Genomic DNA, 21,247 nt, shown 5'->3' with positions numbered 1-21,247 from the left:
TACAAGACCAGTCAATTTTTTTTTTCTTCCTACAAAAGTGTACATATTTCAGAACAGCATTTACCCTGAAGAAACCTTGCTCCAAAATAAATCCCAAGATCATCGGCACTGCAGTGAAGATACCAATTTGGATAAGGAACTGTGTATTCAAAGCAGCTGACAATGCAGTATTATCTGTAATATTGGCTCTATCTTCAATGCCCTCGCCAACTCCAGACAGTGCCTGAAACACAGCCGCACATCTTTTCAGTATATTATTTTCTGAAAAAGAGGAAATATTTCCATACAAACATGTAAACTAGTCGTAGTTAGGTGTACAAGTTGAAACCCAAAAGCCAAAAAGACCAAATCCAATTTTCAAAACCGTGGTTCCAGAATCAATTTTGACCAAAAGACAATCGGACCCAAGCCCCTAGTCAGAGTTAAGTCCAGCATCACAGTGGTAAACAAGCATAAGAAAAGAGTACATCAGATCTAAAAACAAATGAAAAATAAGCCATTAAAAATAATTAACCCGGTAAACATTGAAGCCTACTACTTGACCAACTCCACTGGAATTCACCTCAACTGTATCAATCGAGTGTTTTAGTGCCTCTGGGATTTATCAAGAAAACTTAAAACTTTCGATTCTAGGGGCATAGAACTACTTCCAGTGAAGCCTATGACCGCATTATCAAGAAAATTTTAAATTTACATCCCACTACAAAGCAGAGAACTTCTAAAGAAGAGAACATCTTCTATACCTCATATGTAGAAATATAGTAATTGCATACAATAAAACTTACCAAATATGCTTTTCCATAGAGAAAAATGTACACAGTCAACACCGTTAACTGCAAAAGATCATAAAGAAATAAAACGGATCAGATTTCTTATAAATTATGATGACAGAATTCTGAGGCTTAACTTATATTACTCATTAACATACAATTTTTTCAATAAATAGTAAGAGGTCCTCAATAATACTTTATTTTGTTGCTTTGTCTTGCAACATACTTCACTTCGATGCAAATGTTTCTAATTTACAAGAGAGGAGCATCAATACTTTTCCTAAGATGAGTAAACATATATCACAGGGACTGCCTCGAAACTAATATGGATTAGAATCGGCTGGTATCCAAACTTAAAAGTAGGCATAATTGAGATATTTTGTACGTCATGCATGTCATTGTGTGAAGGTACTCGAGTTTAAAAAAAAAAAAAAAAAAAAAAAAAAGACAAGATTAAAACACGTAATAAAGCATTAGCTTTTCAGAAAAGGCACGCAGTAAAACTATGTAGCAAAGATTAGGGCCTCTTTTTTTTTTCCAGATAAACAAACCATAAATATCCCTACTAATAGTGCGATGAATTCAAACAACTTCTCAATATAGGAATCTACATGTTGTATTGGCATACCATAGTACAAAAGTAGTAGCCAACGGTCGTAAAATAGAATGACATCATCCGGAAAAAATCAAACAGTTGGCCAAGTCTGTATACATCACGGCTAAGAACTTGTTCTCCATTACCACCAGCAACCTTCCCTTCGAAAAGAGCAATCTGATTAAGACCAACATCTCGTCCTTTACCGACCTGAAACAACTCAAACAGTTTCATTAACTTCACCACTTCAAATGATGCCAGATTAGAAAATTAAACGATGACAAATCTCACCTGAATATACTCATGATGAGTGACGTTTCCTTGTCGCAAAGTTGTATTAAATCCTTCAATACAGAAAGGTATACAGGTAATGAAATCGTATGTCTCATAAAGGGCATTAAAAAATGTACACCAGTAGTCATCAAGAAAATAAAATATGCACACAATACTATAACTAATAGTATTTATTTATTCTTTTTCATTAACAAAGTTGAATACAACAGGAACGCAGAAGTCAAGGAGTAAAAGAAATGATAACATATGATAAAACTTAATGCAGAAATTACATTAATCAAAACAGTTCAATTTTTTTATAAATATAAAACTGAACCTTACATGAAAAATGAAAACATAACATTAGAGTTCCTTTAACAGTATATAAGCCGTTGGTGCTTGTGGAAAGATTTTCTCCAGCTGTGTTTCCTTTATCCAGATAACTTAATCGAAGTAATTTTTTGTATTCTTTTTCAAAAAAAAAAAAAAAAAAAAAAAAAAAAAAAAAAAAAAAAAAAANTTTTTTTTTTTAAAAAAAAAAAAAAAAAAAAAAAAAGAGGAAAAAAAAAAGAAAAAATGAAAATTAATGGAAACAACCTGTTTCAGAAATTTTCAATTATCAGATATAATTTCTAGCTTAGTTACTTTACCAGGGAAACAAAATCTTTTTGCAAATGAACAAAATATATCAATCACATCACTAGGGAACCAACTATTCAGTAGCTGTGGATTCTATACATGGTATAACAAAAACAAGCCATTAGAGTTGATAACACGGGAGTAAAGATGTAATTTAAATGAACTAAATCCACATAAATCCATTCTAGCAAGTAAAAGACTATACCTGCATAGATATCTTCACTAATGTTGATAACACGGGAGGCCTTGCTGAAGCCACCTCGTGTTAGATGGAAAACCCTATCAAAAACATCTGGATGGCCATAATGCATACGAACTCTGACCAATTGGTAAAAGAGTTACTCCAAAGTGCAAACTTGAAAGAAAAGTCAGAAAATAGTAACATAAAATATTGATTGGATTATGGCGAGTACATACTTCAAGGGATTTGCCAGAACACGCTGACCAAGAGTCACAAAACTAGCTTCTTGATTTGACATGAATGAGGCCAGAGATGAAACACTACACAACAGATGAAGCGATTAATACTTAACATGAAAAAAAAAATAGTTAAGAAGAAGGATGGGAATTATTGGCTGCAATGGAAAGTACCTGCCCATGAAGCGATTATTACTTAATATGAAAAAATAGTTAAGAAGAAGGATGGGAGTTATTGGCTGCAATGGGAAAGTACCTGCCCGTAAATACATGTTCCCTGACACCCAGTATGGTAGGAGGACGAATACCATGATCTTCACCAAATTCCTCAAGAAGATTTCTCATTTTCAATGCTTCTTCAAAGTAATTATCCTAGATTTCCAGAATCGCACATGTTACAACCAATCAAGATGTATTTTTTTTGACACAACGCTACTATGTTTCATGAGCCACAAACCGTGTTCAGTATATATGGGAGAGTGTGGAGCATAGACATCTACACTTACATATGTCCTATTGTTGGCTTCATTGAGGGACTTACACTACACACTCGTGTTTTTTCTTTCCATAAATTGTTTAGATGAACAATTTTCTACCATATTCGCGTCTGAACAAATCATTTTAAAAGGCATATCTTTTCTTGTCTATCCTTCTTAGATTATAACAAGATACCTTATCTTTAAAGAAATTATAAACCGAGAATTCCTTATCCTTATTTTTATCCCTGTTTCTTTCATAATCTTGTTTAAGCATAGACACCACTCACATAAATAAAGGAACTTAAGACAACTGGTAAACATGAAATCTAATACTACCAATTGAGAAAGCCAAAATATAAATAAGCTTTCTGCCTACATAAACTAACGGATTTGAGTTGAATTCTTTAAATCAAGAAATAATAAAAGGAACAATAAAATAAAAAATAATAGTCACCTGATTCATATCAATTGTCTGAACAGCATTTCCACGAGTAAAAATAACAGCATGATTTTGATTCTCAGGCTTTCCTTCACCCAATTTTGGATCTCCAGGCAATTTGATGGAATATATCTCCTACACAATGGGGAAAATGGCAAAGATAAATCAATCAAGAGGTGTAAGGTAGAAGAAATAACAACATTTCAGACATGTTAGAACTTAACCGGCTACTGTAAGAAAGACCAAGATCAATTAGGGAAAAAACCTCAGATTCTAAATTTACAAATTGTTTCTTGTAAAGAGTGCGCATAACTAGATATAAGAAGTTGATAAATAAAAAACATCAGAAGAGATGAAAGCTCGAGAAGAAAAAATATTATGAATATTGAAAGGGAAAGAAAGAAATAAGACCTTATCTTTTCCATTGATATCAGCCTTCACCAGCTTTGAGTAAAATTCTTTGTGCACCTTACCATCCTTTTGGGTTTCAATATCTTCAATGTAGGCAACACGAAGAGCTTCATTTCTAATAAAAAGTATTTCAAAGGATAAGAAAATTTAAAACATAAAATAGGATTTCAAGCTAAAAAATTAACTACTTCGCAACAAGATTTTCCCCAGTAAAAGTTAAATAGCAATTACTCCTTTTGTGGAAGATTCAGTATGGGAAAAGAAATACCAACCTTTGCATAAGCAATGCAATATCAGAAGCTTCAGGTTTTTGTTGTTCTCTTTGTCTTCCATATATCTGACAGGTCACAACATACGTAAATTTAAGATCTGCCTGTGCACGTGCTTCAGGAGATAAATCGAAACCCCGAGTATCAGTATCATCAGTACAAGGAATGGCAGCTTCCAAATCTGAAATTCGTCATATGGTTAGATGATAGAATTTCAGGAGGATGAACTAGAAAGGAAAGGTGATTGTTCTGACCTCCGCTTGTTCCTTTTTCTAAATAAGTCTGCAGCATAAGAGCTTTCCTATAGTACATCATTCCACGAACTGCAAAAAATCTCCCGCAGCTTAATCTATACATGTATATCTACAACTACATAAAATATAAGAATGGACAATGGAGAAAATATCTTTCGACAACAATGCCCTCATATTCCTAGTCATTTTCTAGATTGCTATTAATACTTAAATTCAAAGTATTAAATAGTATTGTAATAAATAAATATATGATTAGATTTCTACTTAATGTTACATATGTTAAAATTGAGAATAAATATTTATTGTAATTCTACAGAGAAAAAGAAGGTTAAGTTATTAAAATTACATAAAATAATTATTTCAATAAAAATATAATAAGCTAGTTATGTTTAATAACTAGAGCTAAGGTTTTAGATATTAATTTTAGGACTAATATAAGATAATTTATAAGTAAATTATCATGTGTGCCATCCATGAAATATTAAAATAATATACATAATAATCTAATGATAAAATAACAGCTATGACATAACACTAAATTCACAGAGTGCAAAAAAGAAGTAGGGTGAAATAAATAAAATAGAAAAATTTTAAACCAACGGAAATTCCACTTGATAAATTGGATACACGATTGATAGCTTTAAGCTCTCTCTCTCTCTTTGTTTTGATAGCTTTAATCTTATTACATTTGACTAAAGATAGAATTTATTCCTAAATGTTCGAGTCTTCTTTCAATTTGATCACTGACATTTTGTTTTTCTTTTCAATCAAATCCTTATTGTCACAAATCATAAATAGTAACTAATAAAATAATGACGTAATATTGGAATAAATATACTATATTTTAATTTGATGAAATAGGCCTATCACCCTCCCATGAAATAAGAAGTTACTCGCTGCATAAAACTTAACAAGTTATAACTCGACTGGAAATTGCTAGTTGTTATAGAAAATTTTCCATAAAAAATTTAGCATACTAACAATGACAACCTTATTAAACCAACTGATTTTATATTATCCTTCTTNTAACATCTAATGATGCTAAAGATGTAATAGAAAAAAAAAAAAAAAAAAAAAAAAAAAAAAAAAAAAAAAAAAAACTCAATACAAAGAGGATTAAAATAAAACTTTCTAAAAGATTAGAGACCAAATTTCAAATTAGGGACTGAGTAACATATTTGCAATCTTTAAGCATTGACAATCTTGAAATATATATTATACCTACAAAATAATAATTTATAATTCTCAACATAATTTTAATAATGTAAGGTTAATCAATTTGATTAAAGGTCGATATCAATAATGTTTGGAATCAATTCTTCATGAAAAAAAGGTCAATATTTGCAATCTTTCAAGTATAGTTAAGGGCAAATGGAAGAACACAGACAGGACAAAGAAAAACAGTCCACTAAAAGTCTAATTAAAAAATTCCAAAAAGGACTTAAAATGGATGAGAACCAGAGTCACTAATTTGATGCTCGACTTTATTTAATAGTACACAAAAATTATTTATTGTTTTCTGAATAGAAGGCTTCTTGTAAATTGTCATAGTATTTGGACAAATTCAACTATTTAAAAAGCAAATAAATTTTATAAGTATAATCAAATACAATGAAAAGATGATGCGCAACCCACGATCTTTGAAATATAATATCACTAATCTATCCTTAGCTACGTAATCCTCAAAATTGTAGGCATGTCAATAAACAATTTGATGGACAAGAATTAACCACAAGTCAGCTTAAGAATTTACCAGTTCTTGCTAATGTCTGTCCTCGATAAGAGGCCCAAAATCGTAGTGCAAGGATGTCATTAGGGTTATCAAACGATTCTGGGTCAACTTCATTCTCATCTCGGCCAATTCGAGCAAGAAAGTTCTTCCATTCATCTATATCGATTTTTGTAGTTAGCATGGAATGCAAGATAAAGAAAATAGAAACGAGGACAAAAGAAAAAAACGGTCAGCAATAACACATACACCTAAAAAGAAATCACTGATGGAAGTGCATAAATGTCCAGAACTCATGAAAATGAGTTGTGTTGAGAATGCACTAAAAAGATATAAATTAAATTACAAATTTCATTTGTATCTAACAATTTCCAAATACATCTATGAGCCAAATGAGTACGATCAAGTTTCTGACTTTCAAAGTGTTCATCGAACAAAGATGGATGATTTGGTATGATGAGACCACAAGTAGCACAATCTATCTAAGGAGTTTGCTTGTAGCTCTTTTCTCCATATTTAAGCAATTTTTCTTTCATGGTTGTCCGTCCTTATCCTCGTGAAAAGATAAAATTCCAAAGAAGGTGAAATTACATAGTTGGTAGGTCTAGCTTGGCATAGTGAACATTATGGATCAATTTTGAGTCATTCTTCCTGCATGGTGGGCCCTCAACGATGCATCTCTTTAGGGTCTTTGGCTTGAAATGAGTGATAGGGTGGTTAGGAATATAGAGAGCTCATGTGAAAAGGTTTGGTTCCTTGGGGGGTTTAATGTCACTGTTTGGACATCGGTTAACAAAGATTTTTGTAATTACTGACCAGGTTTTTTTCCTAGGGAGTGGAACCCTTTCAGTTAGGGGCTTGGCTCCTTTAGTGTGGACTGTTTCTTTGTATGCCCATGGTCCTTTTATTTTGTATTCTTTCATTTCTACAGAATGTAAGCTTGACTTCTCGTTAAAAAAAATATCAATGTAAAATTCATATAAAATACCTGGATAAATTTTTTGCAAGTAAAACAAAGTTGTTATGCCATCCTCATTTTTCTTCAGGAGTTCCCCCATACTATAGAGCACCGTCTCAGAATAATATGGAGTAAATACACTGCATTAAAAGATAGGATTAAGATGGAAGGAAAGACAAAAGATGAAACTTCAAAAAAGGGAAAAGAAATTAATAAAATATATGAACAAAAGATGCCATAGAAAGAAGCACCACCTGAAAGAAAGCATCTGACGAACAGGTTTTGGCTTTGGCATAGCCATGAAAAGTGAATTTGTAAAGAATTGCAGTCTACGTCTGGCCTCAAGATTAACTGGAATATTTGAAGCTGAATCTTTTATGGTTAACAGCGAATGTAATCTTTTCACTTGAGATTTCTGCCGAATGATAGCAACAATTCAATATATGTATATATATATTAAATATATGAAACGGAGATGTATTAAACACAAAAGAGGGCCCAGCCTAAGGACAGAAGATTGACGAGGCCCTCCCCACCAAACAACTATACAAGCATAGAAACAATTCAATCTCATAAAATAATGAAAGCAACATGAACAAAATTGAAGAACGAGGAATTAAAAAAAGTAAATACCAATTCTGGATCTTTGGGCCAATTTAACTTTGTAAACAGGCGACCTTCATTTCTAGCTTTTACCAATATGTTCCATGTTTCATAATGCCCCCTAGAAAAATGGAACGTTACATGTCAAAGGATAATTCAAGATATAAAAACCTCAAATAACTAACAAGCTTCAGACCTCTTGTCACCAAAAAGGATATCATGGTGCACAACATCATACAAATCTTGAACAGCCTTAACAGCACCTATTTCGAGCTCCGGAGTTTCTGTCTCTTTCTGTACAATGTCATAATCAAAGTGAAATACAGAAAATATATAAGTATAAAATGCAATGAGTTTGACCAATTATCAACAAAGTGCATGTGAGGCGCTAAAATGTATACTTTTGGCAATTTTCTTCCATAAAGATCAATACAACTATTCAGGGGCTACACGTCACAATTAGACAATATAGTCTTAGGTACAATTCAATTATCAATTTCATGATATACTATTAGTACATAATGTAAGTGAACAAGCTCCTTTTAAAGGAAGTTGACCATAAAAATCATATCTGATGTTTCTCAACAAGGTAGAACCACTTTTTTTCTCTCTTGCTTTTCATTTTTATTCTCTTCTTTTTAATATGAAAAAGCCACAATGAAAATATAGATAGAATTACATGATCCAGTTTAAAAGTTTGTAAATACGAACCAGAATACCCGTCAGAGCAGTTACTCTTGTAATCACAAGTGGTAGCTTATTTAGCTGGAAGTCATTTTGAATGGAATTGTTTGCTATACTAGCTTGAATGTCTTCAAATACCCTTTCAACCCTGAAAAAGTGCAAACAATTTAAAATGGCTTTTTGCAAAAATTTAACTTTTATGCATCATAACGTTTTTTAATAGAATTGTATATGGAAGGGAAAGGTATAGAGTAGAGAGGTGGAGGATAGAACACGTTTGTTCTTCGCATGTCAGCACTACACATTTTTCCTATGCTAATTAATTGCAGAGTCTATCCTTATTGTTTCTTTTAAACTTTAATGCTCGCCTCAACTCCTGCTCTAGGAAGATATAAGTCTTCCTCACATAACTCTTTTTGGTAAGAACACTCGAGGTTTGCATATATCTCATTATTGAGCTTATTACAAAGAAAAACAATATGGAGACAACAAGGTAAATACCACGTCCTTCCTTCCCCAACCAGTAATTCTGTTAAGATAAGCTTAATTGCGTGGTAACATTCCTGTACTGCATATTTCATATAGTCATCTCTTGAAATACGCTCCCACAACTCGTCTTGTGAATCCCGTCTCTCAACAGCAATATCCTTTGCTAGAAATATCTACAGTTCCATAACCACAATGAAAATGTTGTACATAATTGGAACTCAGTGAGTCAAAACATCAAGTATTAAAAAGCATAGTTAGTCAAGTTCCATTTTATGACTGCAAGCTGACCTTGCTGGCAAGAAGAAAAAGGGGCCACTGAACCAGGGGAAGATTACCCTTGTTTTTAGGCATTTGAAGCAATTCCGATTCCCTACAAAACCAGAAAAAATTCAAATTAAAGAAAAGAAAAACGACATTGAGGCAATAGAAACAATCTAAAAAAATCAACAGCAACAGATAAGAGAACGTGAAAGTCAAATAACAGAAAGAATCTCTAGAAAATATACTCACAAGTTTGTAATATAATCTTCTTCCCTTAAACTTGCTACGATTTCATTCCAGAAGGGAGAAAATCGGGCAGCATCAAACTTATCTTTTTCAACAACCTTGATATAAACAGCAGAACATGTTTGCACTAAAACTTTAGAAAAACCACAAGCAAAAATATTGCATAAATAGAGGCATTTAAGGAAGCAAAGTAATATGATCATCAAAACCTATCATCTAAGAAGCATGGACACTTAAGTTTGGCTAGTATGGTTAAACATGGATGCTACAACACTCGTTGGACATGAATCAGACAGTTGTTAGCACAGCAGATGTGATAGACAGCATTGTACAAAGTCAATATACGTCCAATGTTTGTTAAACAAGTATGGAACACTTACACAGCAAACTAAATAGACGAAGTAATAAATTTTGAGAGTAAAATACATTAAACTCATTTTAAGCATTTGATGCATAAACTAATGGACATTGAATTTCCTTCATTATAAAAATAATATATATTAATAAATATATCCTTATCATGCCAATGTCTTCGATTTTTGAAAAATGACATGTATAGTGTCTATGTGGTGCTGTATGTATATCCGTGATTCTTAGCTTATCATCTATCCAACCCAGTTTATGCTTAACAACCTCCTTTTACAGTTTCTGAGACTCAACTCCTAATCTCCAAATGCAGCACTTCAGCCATCCTCCCTAAACCTACCAGCAACTATACTTTTAAGTTACAATAGCATTTTAAAATCTACAACGCATTCATACAATAATTTTCTGGTAGCATGCCCTTGGCTGACACAAGGAAAATATGGCAGTCCAGACACTAGTCAGACTATCTAATTGAAGTGTCAGATCTTAGAAATTTATGTTTTCCCCTTGTTGGCACTTTAGGCAGGATTGAGAAAATTTATTCAGGGGTGATGATTAATAATAACATTCATATACTTCAAAATATTTAATCACTCTACAGAGCTTGAACAGGTCAGAATATTTCTAATTTGGGGGGGGGGGGTCAAACCAGTAAATCAAGCATATTTCTGAAGCAAGGAGGCAATAGGGAACTCACCGGAGTTGAAGACTGATTTGAAATCCTGCAAAAGATGCGTTTACAGTTAGAGACCAGATAAACGGAGAAACTTTTGTTTAAAGAAAAAATGTAGTTTAAATTGGCATCTTATGAGAAATATTCAAACCTGTCCCGGGGCATAGCGTGTAAAGTGTTCATAAAGGCTCCAGGAAACTGCTCAAACAGCTTATGAACCGATTCTAATGATCTAATCTGAAGGTAATAAAAAAAAGAAAATAGAACAAATTTTAAAAGTTTAAAAAATGAGAAGGGGATAATTTGACTTCAACTACTGTACTAAAACCAAGGCTTTCATGCATTCAAGCATGTGCAGTCGTTGACTTATTAGATTTAAAACCAAACCTCTACATAACTTCATCACATCAACAAAATTAATTTATAAGAAAAAGTTCGATTTACAACCTTTGTACTTGGCTGAGTGAGCTAATTTTAAAATTAGCCTATTCATGTAGTTTACAAGGAATGACCCGTTATAATTACTAGAGCACCTTCCATAATCTTATTGATGATGCATATTAATTAATGTACCTTACCAGTAATAAACGTTGTCTTAATAACAATTATTAATAAAGAATATTACTCAGTGATATTGTTATACTATTTAATGATGATGAATTTTTTTTTTTAAAAAAAAAAGTCTCTGCACGGCCAAAGGCCTAAAATTAGGAGATCTCAAAGATCTTCAAATCAAATTCAACTGAAGATTCAAACATGTGACCTCTTGGTAGACATTGCTTAGAGACCATAGGCCTTATTCAACGAGGTCACCTTGTGGGGGCTTAACTACAATGAATTTTATCTTTACTGTTTATATAATAATAATAATAACAATAATAATTAATTAGTTCCTTTTGTGACGTCTGATAAAACTGGAACAATATAAATAAGATTAAAAATAGTTGTTATTTAGAACTAACTAATTGAAAAAACAAAACATAAAATTTTAATATTTCATTTCATAATAGAATAAAATTAAATAATTTTTCCCATTAGTGTAAAAATTGTAAAATAATTTTTTATCTTTCTCGTCCCTTCATTCCCATTCTTACCTATAAGAAACATGACCTTAAATTTTAATTTTATCCAATTGAATTTTAATCTTAAACTTGAATACAGGGTGAAATTAATAGCTGTAGGTAGCTAAATCATGTCTTTGAATTTGAAACTACATGTGTGCATTCTTGTGATTGATTTAGACTAATTTTGTAGATTTGTTTGTACTTTTTTTAGGCTTGCACATTTTTGTACCAAGTTTGAGCATTTTTATGCAGCTCAACCATGGTTCAATCATTTGTGATCAATTATGATTGGGATTGGCTTTCTCTTATGGCTAAGCGTGGCATTTTTCTAGCTGAATTTTAGATGTTTTATCTGTAAGCATTTAGGTGATTTATTCGTTGTCTTTGTTTATATTATCTAATTTGATTAGAAGAAGAGTATCATTTAACGGCTTATTCAAATTTCAGGTTCACTTTTACAAAATAAAAACTCAGTGGTTAAAATTGATCCCATCTGATTTAATACAAGGTAAAAAATAAATATTTTTCCTAATTTATTTCATATCAAGAATGGGGAAATGCATAAGCTCAATAAGAATCGACTAGTACCTCTCCAAGACGATCTCTTGCACCAATTAAGAAACTCCAAATAGCAGATACAACGGTATAGAACACATGAAGGTCCAAGATGTAAATCTACAACCATAAATTAAATAGAGAAAAGTAAACGGTACGCCCATTAAAGACAAGAAATAAAAATAAATTTGAATCCTCCTAATCCAACGATAACTATATATAGCTATTAGTTTTCATGACATTCAGGAAAAATATCACAACAAAGTGACTTGTATCTGTTTATCATAATTGATTTATATCAGCTCATTGACAACAAACTAACAAAGTGACTTGTATCACCTCGTTGATTACAAAATTTAAACTTACAGCAAACACTGGAGCCCATAAGCTAAGAACCGTCAAAGCATTATGATTATCTGCAAATACGACACAGGATTTCAGAAGTCAGACAGCCTAAAAGCTAATTGTCATAAATAATATTTTTTCTCATTTCTGAAAGGTTTCTCTTCATCAAAAGGCTAAAAAGACAAAATAAGGAGAAAAACTATAGCAAGGTTGAAGACGTAAATCATATATCAAGTAACTTTTCTTTCTGTTAGGGACATCTCTCCATATATACAAATGGCAGAGGATGAAAAGATTTTGGTTCTAGTTGATATTTTATTGATGAGATAAAAGAAAGAATGTAAAGGAGACAGGAAAACCAGCCGTACAAGATCAGGCATACAAAAAGACAGCCAAAAAAGGAGTCCAACTAAATTAAGAAAGGGCTACAATCTAAAAGAATAAAACCTATTGAATAATATGCAAAATATTTGTATATTTTTATTATGGGAAGAAAGAAGTTCTTAAATAGAAGAAACACCCTTGTACAAATAAGAAGATAAATTTCAAATAAATCTGATTCACTAAAATCAGAAATAACCAAGACTCTCCCTCAAGCTAGTTTGAAGATATCTTCCATTACCAGCTTGTTAATCATCATATAAACTTGTAACTTTGGGAGCCCCTTCTTTAACACATCAACTAATTGCTCTATTGTAGGAAGGTAGGGAATGCATATTACTCCTAAATCAATATTAAATGTTTATCAACTTCGATATGTTTTGTCCTGTCATGCCTTGTTGCCACAATAAATATGCACTAGCATCGTTTAAGAGAACTTTGATTGTTTCAATAGTTTCTTTGTCTATATACCCTCACAAAACCATGGGGTAAAGCCCTAAAATAAGCTTCAACACTACTTCTAGCCACTAAACTTTGTTCTTTCTTTTTCTTTTTTTTTTTTTGCCTGCCCAGTCAGCATTATCATTAGTATAACTTTAACCTGCAAATGATCTTGCTTCTTAAACAATATACCTTTTGCAGTAGTACCTTTTAAGTATCTTAAAATCGACTTTAAAGTGAGTCAGTTTTGGGGTATGCATAACCAACTTACCACATTAACTGCAATAGCAATGTAAGAATGTGTGTGAGACGTAAATGAATCTTCCTGCAAGTGTCTGATTTTTTTTTTTTTTTTTTTTTTCTTTCTCTTCTTGTGTTATAGTTTGCAATTTTAAATTGGGCTCAATGGGGATGTCTACTGTTCATCAACCAATTAATATGATCACTTCAAGAAAATCAATAGCATACTTTCTTTGATGGACAACGATACCATCTTTCAACCCTAGAAAAGTACAATCCATAGCTCATGATTGCATTTCCAATACGTTCAAACCACACTATAGGTGGAGTCGGAAGGTATATCCGATTACATCACACATGTACAAACTGTGGTGAATCCACTCAAGAGCAAGGGTGAACCCCTAAAGGAGCCGTAGGTTGTGGAGCTAATTTTGTGGTCACTAACCAAGAATTTCGAGAATGTCGTGTGCGCCATCGAGGAGTCGAAGGATCTAGAAGATCATCTGTTGATGATCTTCTGTTTAAGGTTGCATAAAGATTTCTTTAACCTAAATATTTTGTTAATCTCTATTCTTCAAGTTTCCCATTCAGAAAAAGTTGATAAAGAGGTTAATATGCATTGACAACCATAGATAATAGAACTTTAATGGAGTTACTTTTAGCGACAAGGACAAAGGATTCTTGATAATCAAATCCATAAACAGAAACTTAAGATCAAAAGGCAGATAATACAAACAATAGTAGGCATGATACTTCCACCAAATAAAGAAAGAAAAACGAATTTAATAGAAAATCAACAGACATGGCCTACAAAACAAAATGAAATGAAAATATTCTTACGTACTCTTAGACACAAAGTCATGCCACGAATATCTTAGATCTTTCATGTTCACAATAAGCCTGGTAGGTTTAACAAGAGGCTTGATCTGCAAGAGACGAGTTAAGTCTTCAGTTTCCATGCCTAGAGATAGATATCATTGCATAAACACCATAATTAACCTGAAGAAAATAGGCAAATGCGAATTTTCCACCCAGAATGATTACCCACAAGAGCATGTACCTGCAAAATGAGATTGAGAATTTCTACATTCACATAAACAAAACTTAGTTACTCCATACTATTGAGCACTTAAGAAGGCAACAACCTAAACAAGAAATTAACTGGGGGAAGAGGAGGGAGGTACATGGAAAAATTTACAAGGAACACCAGTGGATCAGATCAAAAAATTTCAGAAACTTACTTGATAAAATCAGTGGTCCTCTCATACATCCCACGTCCAACATAGTACCGTTCCTAATAAATCAAATTTCAGAAGCAAAAGACAGTACAGATTCAACAAAATAACGTGCATCAACTGAAATTGAGGAGGCCACATTGCACAAGCAGGAAAGAACAAAAAAAAAGCAAGCACTAGAAGGTGAAACCTGTCGCATCCACTTGAAAAAGCGAACAAGAGGCCACCGATCACATTGATTTGTTAGAAGATGGAAAGCAGGTATACGCATCAGAATACTGAGGAAAAGCTGCACACCACCGTATATTCCAATCACGATTACATATAGTCTAAACATCACCCTTTCTGCATTTGGGTTACTACCCTCCTGAAGAGCTTTCCTGTAAGAGAATAGATAAAAATAATACTAAACATCTTGTGGAGATAAAAATGATAACAGGGACAAAAAAGCCAGAAATACATACACATAAAGAAACGTTATCGAAGCAGAAGCAATACTGAACCAAAGGAAACGAAGAAAAATTCGAGAAATAGCAAGGCGCCTTGAAGTAGAGTATGCCCCATACATCATTAGGATGTCTAGAACACCTGGATAGAAGTCCATGTAGAGCAATAGAAATTTTTAGAAGAACAAAGATAATTCTTTCATGCTACTGCACACAAGATAAGAAAACAAATCAGCATCTAATACTTTCAGTAGAAATGACTAGAATAGCACATACTCTCAATAAACTTCATAACGACAAACGTGGGACCAAGACTCAGAACTTCCAGCAGGGTCTTCATATTAAAGTTTCCATTGTTAAATGCAACTATGGTCAAAGCCTGTGAGCATAATAATGTGATAAAGATAATTAAATAAATGAAAATGCAGAAATTCTAATCCAACTCAGTAACACCTCATGGTCTCAACTAGCATACACAACAGGAAACAGCATTAAGAAAAATATATGTATCGAGGGTACCATCCTAACGAGGTATCTGGTTGCTCTTCCTTTTTTCTTCATAACTTTTTCTTAACGCTAACAATTGGTTTGTTTCAAGCAGGAGCTCTAAACCAGCAGTTTGGTGTATTTCTTCACTGATTCTTTTTTTTTTTTTTTTTTTTTTTTTTTTTTTTTTTTTTTTTTTTTTTTTTTTTTTTTTTTTTTTTTTGAGTTGTGTTCATTCATGATGGGAATCACCATTTTCTTTTAACACGTCTTTAAATTTTATTTAATTTATCAAACCAACTTTTACTAAGAAGAATGAAAGTCAGTGGGGCAATAAAAGAACAGTGACACATAACACCAAAAGGAGTCAATTTTACAAAATCGGAGTCTAATCATTCACAATGAAAAATAAAGAAAAATAGAAACAGCCCTATTACAAAGTCCAAATGGGAGGTAGTGAAGCTAACGGTGATTTGAGCTGCTTTCAACAAAACCTCAACACACCCGTGTTCTCCTCAAGCCACAACCCAAAAGAATCCCAAAGAAAGCAACCTTCCATAAGAGCTTCACTTTAACACAAAAAAGGGGGAAATAAAGAGAGACCTTTTTTTAATCATGGCCTCTTCAGTCCCTCTGAAGAATCCAAGACAACCCAAAAGAAAGGTCCGAATTCAGACTTTTGGTCATTTAGATGACTACCTTCCACTATCCATCTTCTAAGTCACTCTTTGGATTCAAAAAGAAGATAACTATAATATATAGTGGCAAGCATAGGACATCTCCACTTTCATTTCTTTATAACTGGAAATTCACTTTCAACCAGGCTTTAGGGATATCTGAGGTTTGTCCCACTGGAAACTATTTTCGAAACAACACTCATTGCCTTTTTAATGGTGGAGCAAAAAACAATATGGCGTCCTTCTCTTAAACTACTTTACAAAACTACTGTTCTACATTTTTTTCTTCTTGTTTTTGGCATTTGAAACAATTCTTCATTTTTTTTAAGCCAAGAATTCTTCATTTGAAACAAAACTACTGTTCTATTTAAGCCAAGAATTGTTTCAACAAAAACAGGAGATTCTTCATTTTTTTTAAGCCAAGCCGCTTTCTTCCTTTTATTTTCCTCGTTTTTTTTAACTGGAGAAAAAGTTTTTTAAAAGAGGGAGGGAAATTAATGTACTAAGCTAGTCTAATTTTTTATTGTTTAATTCTTCCTTTTTCTACTTTAATGTTAAATCCTCTATAAAATAGTGGGTTAGTCTCTTTTATGGATCACTCTGAATCATAATAAAATCCTTTGAATTTAATTTCTAGGAGAATGTCATTTAGGCTAACACCACAAACAAAAACAAAAAAAAAGTTTACAGGACTACGGATAAAAAAGAGAGCAATTTAAAACGCCATATACCTGGAACATCATAACCAAAAATATCCATAAACGATGGAAACTATGATAAAGATGAAGAAAAGTCCGGTGCTCAACAAATGAAGTTTTCCCTTGATGACGACTTCTACCAAGCATATTCTGAAAAATGAAAATAGGAAAATGAAAATTTATTATGAGCACATTACAACAAAAATATTCAAGTACTTCATATTTCATTGCTAATGTGCCATACTGAAACCATAATACCCAATACCATGTGGTTTTCCCCAATATATAATTCAATCAGGAAACCAAACATTCATTATGGACACAATAAATTATCCATGTAAATGATAAATATCCACACAGAACAAAAAATTAAGAAACTAATTGTCAATTATGGAAGAATAAAAGTGAAAGCATGAACGGGAAAGTATTCTTTTCCTAACAAGTACCATTTGTTAATCAGAATAACAAGTACCTTATGGAAGAGTAGGGTGAAAAGTGAATGGGAGAACAACCAAAGAGGGAGGTCTGTGACATAAAAATACAGGTTGAGGTATCAATTGAGAGGAAGCAAGGTCTAGAGAGGAAATCTTCATAGTCGCATAAAATAGGACTATGAGAAGTGGAGTGCTCAATCTGAGTAATCAAAAGGGTTTTATTATAATTGATGATAATGGTCTTCCGGTTGGGGAGGGGTTAACCCAAATGGGTAAGTGATGGGGAAGAGAGGCTTTGGCTGGGATGGAAGGCTAACACAAAAGGGGTAGGATTGGATTAGTACGATTATTAAAAGACAAGGCAGGTTCAGGTACAATGTTGGGAGGTGCATACAAAAGCTGCATAAAAGTTGGCGTCAAGAGGAAGGGGGTTGCATGTTTAGATAGGGAATGGAAAGGCAAAGGTTAAACATGCTTTGGGAAGTAAGACTTCTGATGGGTCGATGCTTGAGCAGCTAGATGGTATAACTACTGCTTTTGGTAAGCGTGTGGGTCAACACTCAGAAAGAAGGCAGACACGCCTGTGCACTCTGCATTTTTCCACTCACCATTGTCATCTGAGGCTTACAGGAATGCATTCTGGCCAAATAACCAATGAAATATTCCTCCACAGAGAAAGGAATATCTCCCTATGAAATAGTTTATACTAAAATTTCCCTCATGAAAATTGACTGGACTAAACTCCAAAATTTAGCAAATTTGGAAATGTAAATTTTTATTACTGCACATAGGAGGTGAATTTAGTTTAATTTAACTAACTGTTCGGTACTTTCAAACAATACCAATAATCATAATCTTCTACAGTTTCATCTCTAAAGACCAGGCCTAAAAGCCACAAAAAATCCAAATTATGGCAAAGGGCGAGGGTAAGCAAGCCCAAAGTAGCCCACTCAAACGAGCCACCAATGTATTGATGTTTTTCTAAGGTTGTTATAGTACTAAACTGTACATGCCCACAGAAACCACCGGAAAAATTGCACATAGTAATCCACGGATTCTTCATGTTCAAGCATGTAACAGATTCAAAACCCGGAAAACCACCTGCTAAAGCAGACTTCTCACTACCAAATGTTTAAGAGATCAATAATTTAATGTATGGAAGATTACAGAACAGAAAATATTGTCTTCACTCAAACCAGTCAGTACAACAAATAGTATAGAAATAACTCAGTACAAATGAGTTTTTTAGAAAAGAAAAAGAAAGATAATCTTTTGACAAAATTAAACAAAGCATACAGACAACCTTTGACTTTGGTGTTGGCCTTTGGAAAAAAGATCTGCCTTTATGCCATGGCCAACTGAGTTCAAAGCATCGAAGCGACCTGATAAAAAAAATGAGAAGCATTCCGAAATTTCATCAGTAAGAATTGTTCATGACAATCAAACATACAGAATTTTGCAACTAACCAGAAATACTCGTTAAAATCATCATAGTTTCTCCATGAAGAATGTGGTGCACGCCCATTGTTATTGTTTTCAGCTTCCTGATTTTTTTTTTTTAACAAGAAACAGTATTTCATTGACATGAGAGAAGGAAGGAAAAATTTTAAGGATATAAGTTCACAGCGGGAATGAAAGAGGACAAGACGAGAAGAAAAAAACTACAAGAGGATAAAACAAGGAAAAACAACTAGCACAGCAAAACAAATCTGCAATAGAGAACCCCTACTCCGGCTAAAAAATGCAGAAACTTCTTCTGAAGAAAAGTACAAAAAAGACGCAACAAAATCTGAGAAAGCAGATTCAAAAAAATGAAGCCAAGGAAAGATATTTCGCAAGGAACACCTCTTGCATTGATAGAATTATTAGACTAATGCAAGCCCTTAGAAACCTTCAAAACCCTCTAGAAATGCCAAGTAAGAATCCTCTATGAGAATCTCTTAAGAAACCATCAAAAAGAAAATAAAATCTCCAGCAATACTCTCCGGTACACCCTGAATCATTTTTAAAAAGAAAACCAAGGACACAATTCAATTTCAACCATAATCAATTGTTAGTCAAGCAAAACTACTTATTCTGAAAACAAAATTGGACCAAAATAACTTAAAAGACCAATGCTTTGAAGCTTCCCATAACCTCTAAAAAGTCATATTCACAGAGAACTAAACGGAAAGAACTGAACTTTTATATGAGCTGAATGACATGAAATTTCACACATCTGAAGACTGCAAATCTTTGTAAGAGATGAAACTTTTTTAGGATTCAAGAGGATGTACTCTATTGGAAAATCTTCGCCGACCCGGTCATCCATAAACTTTGAAGAAGGTACATCTTTTCCGAAACAACGAGAGCCAACAATTGTGTAAGAACATCATTTTCACAATGGATTTCGTGATTCATTTTTAATTCCTCACTACACTCATTGATGATTCAGCATCAGATTCAGATTCAATAAATGGTGAAGAAGATGATGGAACATCTGAGAACCTGGAGGAAAGCTGCATATCTTTTTCCATAATTAAGTTCGAATCTAGAATGGAGAATGACGAATGAACAAAATTATGAGAGGGCTGACTGGATCAGAGAAACCAAAAGGTGTAGGCAAGCATCTCCCATAAAATCTGGATTAGCCTCTATAATTTCTAAACTTGTTTTTTCAAGACCAATCTTATCCGATCCTAAAAAACATATTTAGTTACCAAAGAGAACGAGTTGTTACATTTAATGAGACAATAGAATTTGATGAATTTGGAAATGGCCAGACTAGTTTTTTCTTGTGTACAATTTTGAATATGTGACTAGTTTGGTCTTTTAATAACCTTAATCGTTGGGTGTTCACATCAATTATTTAAATCCAAATAACTTCCATAAAAAATTTGGTCCAATAAAACACGAAGAAATAACACCTTTTGAAAATGGCAGTTAGTAATGCTTTGTGTTGGGATGGTCTAATGCAACATTATCACCAAATCAGAGATCAAATTTTCAAGTAAGCCTTCCTAGAATTCAATTTTTGTTGGGATGGATTCACAAGTATTTTTCTCTCTGTTTAAACAACGGCTGAAAAATCAAGGAGATTAATCATTTGAAAGGAAATGCTTACCAGACGACCCCCCTATTACTTCAAAGAAAGACCATTCCCAATATGGCAAAGGTAAATTCATTAAAGAGATTCATTCTCTTTAGCTTCTTAAAAACTCAAAGTGGGAGGAAGAACATCATTTTGGACAGATCCATGGATTGAAAACACCACGCTAGCTCTGCGATATCCACTTTTGTACAGGCTCTCTCATAACCAAAAAAAAAAAAAAAACACGATCCAACAAACATGGAATGTCATCAACAAATTCTTGGACTTGAAGTTTGGTAAGAATTTAAAGGATAATGAATTAAGCCTTGACCTTGCACAACTCGTATTGGTCAAACGAAACAGACTAGACTTGGCTCCCCAGCACTGAGGGAGTCTTCTCTACAAAATCTGTGATAATGGACGTGGGGTAAAAAGTAGAAGCAATAGATCCCACGCTAGCAAAGATAGTATGGAAAGGACATCACGCTAAAAAGGTGAATTTCTTTCTTTGGGAAATAGTGCATAAATGAAACATATTCCCAAAAAACTATCATCAATCTTTATCCAAGCCTTGTCATTCAATATTACATTTTCAACTCATCACTACCATTGAACCAAAA

General features: G+C 33.1%; 1 protein-coding gene across 1 annotated transcript in view; it reads right to left on the bottom strand.

Annotated features, from left to right (window-relative positions):
• Positions 1-21,247, bottom strand: part of LOC111466194 (callose synthase 9-like) — a 43,855-nt gene that overhangs the window by 3,532 nt on the left and 19,076 nt on the right. The window contains 33 exon segments of the mRNA XM_023110779.1: positions 65-223; positions 786-833; positions 1,399-1,575; positions 1,657-1,709; positions 2,483-2,595; positions 2,695-2,778; positions 2,951-3,066; positions 3,628-3,747; positions 4,024-4,138; positions 4,296-4,478; positions 4,480-4,615; positions 6,300-6,434; positions 7,264-7,373; positions 7,488-7,648; positions 7,867-7,957; positions 8,033-8,130; positions 8,548-8,668; positions 9,022-9,182; positions 9,298-9,379; positions 9,520-9,614; positions 10,580-10,604; positions 10,707-10,792; positions 12,208-12,294; positions 12,541-12,590; positions 14,426-14,507; positions 14,581-14,641; positions 14,823-14,875; positions 15,007-15,196; positions 15,281-15,404; positions 15,539-15,641; positions 17,157-17,273; positions 18,861-18,939; positions 19,025-19,101. Of these exon segments, the coding sequence (XP_022966547.1) occupies positions 65-223; positions 786-833; positions 1,399-1,575; positions 1,657-1,709; positions 2,483-2,595; positions 2,695-2,778; positions 2,951-3,066; positions 3,628-3,747; positions 4,024-4,138; positions 4,296-4,478; positions 4,480-4,615; positions 6,300-6,434; positions 7,264-7,373; positions 7,488-7,648; positions 7,867-7,957; positions 8,033-8,130; positions 8,548-8,668; positions 9,022-9,182; positions 9,298-9,379; positions 9,520-9,614; positions 10,580-10,604; positions 10,707-10,792; positions 12,208-12,294; positions 12,541-12,590; positions 14,426-14,507; positions 14,581-14,641; positions 14,823-14,875; positions 15,007-15,196; positions 15,281-15,404; positions 15,539-15,641; positions 17,157-17,273; positions 18,861-18,939; positions 19,025-19,101 (3,492 nt within the window).

This window comes from Cucurbita maxima, unplaced genomic scaffold (assembly GCF_002738345.1).
Source record: "Cucurbita maxima cultivar Rimu unplaced genomic scaffold, Cmax_1.0 Cma_Scf00002, whole genome shotgun sequence".
Lineage (NCBI taxonomy): Eukaryota > Viridiplantae > Streptophyta > Magnoliopsida > Cucurbitales > Cucurbitaceae > Cucurbita > Cucurbita maxima.
Note: the sequence above shows the minus strand (reverse complement) of the source record. Positions and strands in the feature narration are given on the sequence as shown.